The sequence below is a fragment of the Coffea arabica genome, chromosome 9e (assembly GCF_036785885.1).
Source record: "Coffea arabica cultivar ET-39 chromosome 9e, Coffea Arabica ET-39 HiFi, whole genome shotgun sequence".
Lineage (NCBI taxonomy): Eukaryota > Viridiplantae > Streptophyta > Magnoliopsida > Gentianales > Rubiaceae > Coffea > Coffea arabica.
In genome coordinates, this window is record NC_092327.1 from 5,163,426 (window position 1) to 5,173,518 (window position 10,093).

The 10,093-nt window shown below is 40.0% G+C and overlaps 1 protein-coding gene across 1 annotated transcript; it reads left to right on the forward strand.

The window, feature by feature from the left end:
- Positions 1-2,383: 2,383 nt before the first annotated feature.
- Positions 2,384-7,257, forward strand: LOC140014574 (uncharacterized). The gene is made up of 6 exons (XM_072065628.1): positions 2,384-3,182; positions 3,593-3,825; positions 3,925-4,234; positions 6,090-6,143; positions 6,495-6,743; positions 7,064-7,257. The coding sequence occupies exons 1-6, from the start codon at positions 2,384-2,386 to the stop codon at positions 7,255-7,257; spliced, it is 1,839 nt and encodes a 612-aa protein (XP_071921729.1).
- The last annotated feature ends 2,836 nt before the right edge of the window (positions 7,258-10,093 follow it).

Sequence of the window (10,093 nt, forward strand, 5' to 3'; positions counted from 1 at the left end):
GTTGCAAGTAAGGTTTAGAACAGAACAAGCGGATCAAGAATCGAAGTTTTGAGCACCGAGATACGATAGTTCAAAGTTGGTGAAAAATCGAAACTGTTAAGCCAATTTTCCAGATTTAAGTTCCAAACTTTGGGACTTTAGTTAGGTATCGAAACGCACTCGGAACGGCATAAAATTTGGTATAAATATACTACCATATAAGGGCCACTCCTTTGCCAAATTTCATAGAAAGATATGAACGGAAATCGGTTAACGAGACAGTTGAAATCACAAGAAATTCTAAGGCTAAGCTGCCTTTGAACTTCCGTTTTGCCGTTTCCAAACATTTGGTCAAGAAACATCTCAAACATGGTCCATTCCAGTAGGTAATGTCTAAAATATGTCCAAGGTACATTTGATAGTTGATTTACACTAAGAAGCTTCGGATAACAAGTCCCAAATCATTGTTAGTTTCAAATCTGTCCAAATGCATGGTATTCCTTCACAAGATCAGATTCGAATTTTGATCATAAATCACTCAATTAAACTCTGAATTGAGCATAGTTGATGGCGTTGGAAAATAGACTCATAAGGCTATATTTTCTCAGAAGAAACCATTTTCAAAATCTGTCCATAACTAGCTCGTTCGTGAGCATCAAGTTACAGCTCATGTGCTGCCTTCCAGGAAGCAACGAAACAGGACAGCGAATTTCAAACGAATGGTTTGGCTTGCTCAAGTGGAAACAGGACATGCATTTTATACCAATGGAAATATGGGAATGTCTAGTTTCTAGTGCCGTAAACGGCACTCGATTTCGACATTGGAGTGATGAGTTATAGCCAAAACAAGATGACTGCCTGGTCAGTGACGGGAACCAATTCCAGATTTCTAAGCTTCCGAAATTCCAACATTTGGGTGACCAAATCAAGTTATTTTTCAATGAAACATTTTACACACTCAATATAACATGAAAACAACATAAACAATCCATTAGAACCTCAAAATTTCGCACCAAAGTGCTCGAACAAAGCAGGGGCAAAATGGTCACTTTTGGTCATTGCACCATCCTTGAGTTTCTATCAACAACCCAACATTAATCCACTAGTTTAAGCACTAAATAAACATTATTACCATCAAAACACCACAAATCAGTCCATATATCTAAGGTGGGAGTTCATAGAGCCCACACAACCATTTTTTTACCATAAATATGCTACCCATGAACATGCATGAGTATATAAGGGCACTAGAACTTCCATAAATCAAGTTTTGAAAGTTAGATCGTTACCTACTTCACTTGGTGTGCAAGAACAGAATTTTCGGTCCTCTCCTTGGCCAAGAAATCCGTGAAAAGCTCCCTCTTTTTATAGCTTAAGATGATCTTCAAGTAATAAGCTAAGTGTAGTTAAATTTTGGTGCAAAGTGGTGCAAGTATGGTGAGGGAAATGGAGATGAAAATTGAAGGAGCAAGCTTGGTTCTTTTCCTTCGAGTTGCACGCTGGAAATGGAGCTAGGAGAGAGGGAATTCTGATCTGAAATGAAGCTTCCAGAGGAAGCTTTATTGTGTGGTCCAAAGTTGCCCAAAAGTCAACCCTCCTTCGCGCGCGCGAGTGTTTTGTGCTCGATTCCTCTCGAGTTTATTTCACTAGTGCACTAGACCTCCAATACACTTATATTCATATAAATATTATTCACTCTTAATTGTCCCAAAATGAGGGTCTAAAGTCTCTCAATTAAATCGCGCATGTGAAAATGCGTATTTCCAAATTAGGCGCGATAAAGCGAAACCTCCAAGAATTTCTTATAACGATAGTACTAATAACTATCACTTGAGTACTTAAACATAAAATTACCTATTTTAGGACCATTGTGTAAGTCTCCAATTTTTCAAACTTATTGTACTCTCAATCGGTTAAAATTTCCAAACACGTTTTCTCTATTTTCACTAAACTAGCTCCCAAAAATTAATTTTTGAAACAAGTCACTTTAAAAATATAATGAAGCTATAATTCCATGTATTTAGGTCTAATAAGGTTAGAAAATATTATTCGGGGCAAATATCCAAATAAATAATTAAATGAGCCAAAAATAGAGGTTTGAAATAAGAATTTTACGTGTCCTCACACAATCGCACCAGAGGATCAAGAAAAGACGACCTTCATGTGGTCATTCGGGACCTTTGCATACAGACGCATGCCCTTTGGATTATGCAATGCACCTGCAACATTCCAGAGATGTATGATAAGCATCTTTTCAGAGTATGTAGAGAAAATTATTGAGGTTTTCAAGGACAATTTTAGTGTATATGGTGATAGTTTCGATATTTGTCTAGATAACCTAAAATTGATCTTGCTGAGATGTATAGAGACTAATCTCGTACTTAACTGAGAAAAATGTTATTTTATGGTTGAGCATGAGATGATTTTAGGCCATGTAGTGTTCTCTAAGGGTATTGAGATTGACATGGCTAAAATCGACATTATATCTGTTTTACCTTACTCCATGAGTATGCAGGAAGTACGCTCTTTTCTTAGACATGCAGGATTTTACCGAAGGGTCATCAAGGATTTTTCAAAAATTGGAGCCCCTTTGTTCCAGTTTTTACAAAAAGATGTGGCTTTTGAATTTGATGACAAGTGTGAGAGAGCTTTTGACAAGTTGAAGGAACTATTGACCTCGTCACCAATCATTCAACCCCCTGACTGGAGTCTACCCTTTGAGATCATGTGCGACGCCAGTGATCATGCAGTAGGGGCCATGTTAGGGCAGATAGTGGGAAAGGTAGCTCACGTCATCTACTATGCGTCTCGAGCCTTGAATGGAATTCAAATAAACTACTGTACTATTGAAAAGGAGCTTCTTGCGGTTATCTTCACTTTAGAAAAGTTTAGGTCATATTTGTTAGATGCTAAAGTTATTATATTTTCTGATCATGCAGCGTTGCGGTACCTAATGACTAAGAAGGATGTGAAACCGAGACTCATAAGGCGGATATTGCTCCTGCAAGAGTTCGACCTAGAGATAAAGAATAAGAGAGGCTCAGAGAATTTGGTAGCCGACTACTTGAGCCGCATACCAGTGGAAGAGGAGAAAGAGCCATTGAGGGATACATTCCCCGATGAACACTTATTTTCTTTAAATTCTCAATTACCTTGGTATGCAGATTTAGTCAATTACCTAGTAACTGGTAATTTCTCTGCAGGTTGACAGAAATCGAAAAGGGACAAGTTGAAGAGCGAGGCCAAGTACTTCATAAGGGATGACCCTTACTTGTGGAAGAGCTACACTGACCAAGTAATGAGAAGATGCGTAAGTGAAGTTGAATTTCAATCAATTCTAATATTCTGTCATACTTTTGCTTATGGAGGTCATTTTGGACCTAAACGAACTGCGCATAAGGTATTAGAGAGTGAATTTTATTGGCCTTCATTGTTTAAGGATGCATACGTGTTTTGTAAATCCTGTGATCGATGTCAAAGGACAGATAATCTAACCCGTAGATATCATATGTCCCAAGTTCCGTTGATTTTGTTGAAATTTTTGATGTTTGGGGTATAAATTTTATGGGGTCTTTTCCTACCTCATTTGGTTGTATATACATATTGTTGGCAGTCGATTATGTTTCCAAATGGATGGAGGCTAAAGCCACCCGAACTAATGATTCAAAAGTTGTTGCAGGCTTTATCAAGTCTAATATTTATGTGCTTTTTGGGATGCCAAGAGCCATTGTTAGTGATAGGGAGACACACTTCTGCAATAAGACCATAGCTGCGCTGTTCCGAAGATATGGTGTACTGCACAAGATCCCAACATCGTACCACCCTCAAACCAATGGTCAAGCGGAGGTATCGAATCGAGAAATCAAGTCCATCCTGGAGAAAATGATGTGACCCGATAGGAAGGACTGGAGTCAAAGGTTGAAAGATGCACTTTGGGCCTATCAGACTGCATATAAGACCCCTATCGGCATGTCATCCTACAGAGTGGTATTCGAAAAGTCGTGTCACCTTCCAGTGGAATTCGAGCACAAGGCCTTTTGGGCGATAAAGCAGTGTAACATGAATCTAGAGGAGGCCGGTGCCCATCAGAAGTTGGATTTGCAAGAACTGGAGGAGATCCGGAATGAAACATATGAGAACGCACTAATTTACATGGAGAGTAGTAGGGCGTTCCATGACCAACAAATTTCTAGGAAGACTTTTGTAGTTGGTCAGATGGTTCTCCTATACCAATCCCGACTTAAGCTCTTCCCAGGTTAGCTACGTTCCCGTTGGATTGGTCCTTTTGTTATTACTCACGTCTTTCCTTATGGTGTAGTAGAAATCCAGAGCACTGAGACAGACAATAAATTTATGATAAATGGACACTATCTCAAACATTATTATGAGAGCTTTCCAAGTGGAGAAGTGAAAATGATACGTCTGGATGCACCAACTTGTTCCAATTAGTGACACCGAGTCATGTCTAGGCAAAGATGTTAAAGAGAGGCACTTTTTGCAAGGCAAGCCAAACATTGATTTTGTTGTTTTTCGTTGATTCAATTCTTTAAATTTGTCGTTTCTTACTTGGGTATTAGTTGATCTTGATATTTTCCTTCACTGTGAACAGGACAGGTAATCTTGACGTGCCCACGCGAGGAGGGCACGTGTTGATCTTGTAAGCGCATCCTCCTAGTCAGTAGACTTTTGCAAAACATGGCGTGCCCATGCCATGTTGGTAAAACCTCAGCATCTCGTGACACTGGCAGGAAGTGGAATCATGGCATGCTCACGCGAGAAGGGCACACGTAAAAGTGCGAAAAGTGACTCTCGAGGTCAGATTACTTTTTCGAATCTTCGCGTGCCCACGCCATATTTGACGACCCAAAAACAAAAGGGAAAAAATGTTCTAATAAAAAAATAAAAAAATAGAAAAATAAAAATTAACAATATTTTCCATTTTAACCTTCAATTTTGCTTTTCAAAATTCAAATTTTAAAATTTCAATTCAAAAAAAAACCCCAAAAACTATTTTTCCTTTATCTTCTTTTTCTTTCTTTCTTCTTCCCCAATTCCCTTCCCCCTTTCTCTTTCGGCTGAGAGCCCCACGTCCGCCGCCAATGCTACCCCACCCACCACTGCCGCTCGCTCCTCTCTCTCTCGCTCTTCGAGGCAGCCGCACGTCATCGTAGCCAGCCCGCAAGAGGGCACCTCCATCCTCACGCAAACCCACACACACTCTCTCTCCTCCACTGCCGCGCCACCTATCGCGCCCACGAACTGCCTCTTTCTCTCTCTCCTACTCGCGACCATCCACAAGTGCGTCACCAGCTCACGGCCACAAGCCTGGCCTGCTGCTCTTTCTCGCCCATTGCCGTACGCTGCTGCACCGACCACTCTCACAGCGCCGCTGCCGCACTTTAGTCCTCTCTTCTCACACTATTCGGCCGTCCAGGTGGAGGTATCCCGTGGTTAAAACCCCAATTAGTTATCACTTGAATTGGGAATTGTTCTACTGTATTATCACTTGAGTGCGACTGCCGTGACTAATTGATTTGCCTTATTGGTCGTTGGGGACATTTGTTGAGATTTCGGATGAAATTGGGTCCAATTGCTGCATTTATTAATTTGTTTAGACACTAGCACTACTCCTAGTTTGTTCGATTGAATTGGTTGGCCGTCTTTTGCCCGTTGAGTTTAATTGTTGCATTGTTTGGGGTTGTCTTCTAATATTGATTGAATTGTTGGGCATTATTTGGGTTTCGACTGCTTGAGACTTCTATTGCACCTTTAGTTGGGTAATTTCTGTGTTTGTTTGTTGAATTGGGAGGCGACTGTGACACTTGCATTGCTTATTGAAGTTGGTTGATTCTAATTGCCTTGCTGGGAGTATTCTGTCTATTTATTTCAATTCCTAGGTTCTTTGGCGCATTTGTTGCGCTTTTGGACTGCATTATTTCTGCATTTGACTAAATTGTGACCACCAGTGATTATTGATTGCAATTGCTATGTTGTTGGGGTATTTGTATAGCCTTTGGGTGCCTGAATTGTGCATTTTGTTGGTTGGGTTGATTGCGAGGGAGGCCCTAGTGGCTACTGAATTGTTATTGTTTTGAATTTGCTGGTTCCAGTATTTGTTGGCAATTGTTGCCTCTTGTTGATTGGATTGACATTTGGTGATAATGGTGAGATCCAAATTCTCTTCTAGGTCCAGGATACCTAGACCCTCCACAGCCACCACTTCCCAACCCACCATTCCCGCCTCTGATCCCTCGCACGACCCTTCTTCCTCTGGGAGGAGGGCTAGTCTTGGGAGGCAAAAAGGCGTCCATATCTTTGAAGGAATTTTGGGGGTAACTTGACCTTTACCAAGGCCGCCGACAAGCAGCGATATGCTGCTGGTTGTGAACGGCGGATTACCCCCTACCGGTTTCTGGATACCGCCACTATGGTTCTTCTGAACATTAGGGTTGACTTTGATCACTTGATCCAGGCCATTGGGTGACGTCCCTATGCCAATATTGTTAATCGTTCAGCCTTTGTTGAGTTGGTTAAGAAGTTTTATGCCACATTCGAGTTTGACCTTCCCATCAGTTATTCAGTCTCTACCCCCAACATCATCCATTTTTGGTTAATGGGTCAGGAGTTCCATCACTCAATCACTGATTTTAACCTCGTCTTTGGTTTTATTGATCCGACCCATGCCGACTCTCTTGAGTATGCCAAGAGTGCGTGCGACTACGTGAGCCCTTCTTCTCCCGCTATGGATATATTTGGGAGGATATGTCCGTAGACGGTGCTAGTTACAACCCTCGTCAGTCTAAAAGTTTCTATCTGAAGGACCCAGTTTCTCGCTATATCCAACGTTTCTTGGCCTATAGTTTCTCGGGTAGGCGAGATAGTTCGGGGATTTTGTCTAAGTCGGAATTCTTCTTTATTTGATGCATGCACAACAACATTAAAATTAATTTGGGGTGCTGGCTCGCTTCTCAATTCAAATCTGTTTTGACTAAAAAGAAGCGCCCCCTAATTTTTGGGTCTTATATTACCTATCTAGTTGTTAATCTATATGTGCTTGATCTTTCTAACCATGATTTGCATGTAGCCTGTCAAATGGAGCTCTTAGACATTCCCTGCTTAGAAAAAATGGGTTTGGTCAGGAAGAGTGACAGCGGGTGGGAGATTACTCCCCCAGGATCGACTCGCATTCCCTCTCGATCCTCTTTTGTCCGTTCCTCCATTGCTGGCGGTGATCCTGACCCGTCTACCTCCGCTCTACCCTCAGGGACTGATGACTGACACTAATTTCGGACGCAAGTTTAGAATCTAGAGGCTTGGATGACCAACATTGATGCCAACATGGCTAATATGGTGCAGAATTTGGAGGCGTTTATGCACCATGCGGGTCTTGTACCTCAATTCCCGCCTAACCCACCGTTGTGACCCCTCCACGATCTCCGGGATTTTAGGGAAGTTTCATTGTTCTTCTTCTTTCTTTTGCTATTTATTTGTTACATTGAGGGCAATGTGCCATTTAGGTGTGGGGGGGAGAGGGATCAGCTGTGGTGCTAGTATTTCTAATATTTAGTTTTCAGATGTTTTTCCTTTATTTTTAGTTTGTTATTTGTCTATTTTTCGTTTACTTTCTTTTTTTTTAGTGATCAGCTCTCCTATGACTGCCAAGGTTTGATGTTGGATTGTTGAGTCTAATTCTGCCATTGCCAAGTTTTAGTAATAAAAGTGTTTATAGTTAATGTGGTTGAGTCCAAAAACATCTCTTTGGTAAATATTGGTGATTGTTTGACTCTTATAATTTTTGGTTAACTTTTTTAGGTATAGGGAATCATTGTTGACATTTTTCATGTGAATTGGTCTAGTTATTAACTTTAGTTCTCCTTGTTTGAAAAAATGAGGCTGGCTGCAGCTATTTTTTTTGTGTTAGTTTGAGTTATTGTGTTATCTGGCTGTGAATAACAATTGATTGTACTCCGCTAGTTGTTACTATTGAGTAATCAGGGATTTTTACCTAAAGTGTCGATTCTCGCATCAAAAAGTAGTAATTTCTATGAGTACGTGGTCTCATAGCGACCGGAGCTAAGTAACCAGGCTCTTCCATCTGGCAAATGTTGGAGTTCGCGTCAAAAGACCCGAATGGCTAAAGACTAAGTCTTTTGTTACTATTGAAAAAGGAAAAAAAAAAGATAAAGATAGAAAGCATGATAAAAAGGTGAAGGTTGTGTCAGTATGTAATAAAAGTCAACTTGCCGATTTGTGGATTTATTGTTGAGATTTTTGTTAATAGTTGGAACATTTGTTGATAAATGTTGAGCAACCATTCCTTTTTCTTAGATTAGTTAACCTGAAATTGGAGGAGTTTATGGTTTAGAAGCTAACCGGGATGATACTTCTTGGATCTTGACCATTGATGCTTGATATGTGTTTCTCTTGGTATTTTGGCAATATGGTAGATGGAGCAATACCCATTGTCGAATATTGATGTTTGTTTGCTATTCTCATGCTTGAGGACAAGCATGGTTTAGGTGTGTGGGGAATTGATAGGTTGTAATTTTATCATTTATTTTATAATTAATTTTCCTTATTACCTGACCTGATGTGGATTAATTATTAGATTCTACTCATTTTTTAAAATTTACATTTATTACAGGGAGTAGAACAAAAATACCATAACAAGTGCCAATTTGACAGTCATCAAGAAAGGAGTTCAAGTAGCAGTCCTTATTCCAGGGGCAAATACGGCATCCAGGGGCACTTTTGTAAAAGAAGAAACTTTTCTTCTTTTGGTAGTTCCCGAAAAGAGAGGAGATCAAGCGAATCTAAGAGTCTTCCTTTTCTTCCTCTGGAGCGCAACATAGCTAGGTAGAAGAAAGTAGATAAGGATAGATAGCAGACAATAGGTTCTACTTTTAGCTTAGCTGTTTGACCTTTCCTTTTGGCTTTAGAATAGCTTTTTCCCTCGTACGTGAGGAGACGAAGTGAAAACAATTAATCACTTTGGGTAGCTTCACTTTTCTCCTTTATTGGAATGAATTGAGATTTCTCAATCGAAGACAATGGCCGTGTCTGTTTCTTCAACTTTATGTAGGTTTTCCTCATCAAGGATGAACTAAGCCCCTTTTTCTAGTCAAGGAACAATGGAGGTTTTGGGTCGCCTAAAAATTGTGAGATCGGATTAATTTTATCTATTCCTCTTATTTATTGATATCTGCATATTTTTCGATTGCAGTGCGTATGATTGTTAAATTAGTTGATTATCTTGGATCCGGATAGTGAATTGATTTAGTAATCCATTGTCAATTGAGGCATTAAATCCGTAATTGTTTAATTACTCTGAAATAGTGACAACTGGCATGATTAAGTTTGTGTCAGGGGAATACGTAGGCTAATATGAAATAACACTGGTAGTGCGTTATTTGGTTAGAATATGCCTCCTCTAATACGTAAGGTAATTGGGAAATTAAATCTTACAGGTGTACTAAGGATTATTTCTCAATTAGAGTGCGACGCCCCCACCTCTCCCTAGGGCGAACCCTAGAGTATCAGCGGAACGTCTGCCCAACTCTCGTCAGGACTTACGCACTCATTCAAGCTTAATAAAGGATCACAAATCAACCATCGACTTAATTAAGAAGTATTTCGAATATACAAGCTCAAAACTCCCAAGTAAACCATTATGATTACAAACCACAAAACCCAAGTATAACAAAATTTACACTTTAATGGTCTCAAATAATATACAAAAATATACTAACTTCCACCAAAATTCGCTAGTCTAGAACTTCCAACTTCCATCTCTGAAGCCTGTTAAGGAAACAAACTTAAAGAGATGAGCTAACGCTCAGTGAGGCCAAGAAAACAAGCAAGCATGTAGGACCAATTAATCAAATAGCATATTTGAAAGCATCTTTAACATGAACTTTTATTTAAATGCACAAGTAGGAAATAAACACACAAGGAAGGATACAAGTACTCTCAGGAGCTATTTTCATGTCTCGACCGATTCAAGCCATTTGGGGTTGACTCTCCGTCAACTCAAGTCGAAACATGACCGTAGTGCTCCGCTTATTTCCTCCATCCAACATAACACCTTCTCGGATTCGGAACCAAACACACATGA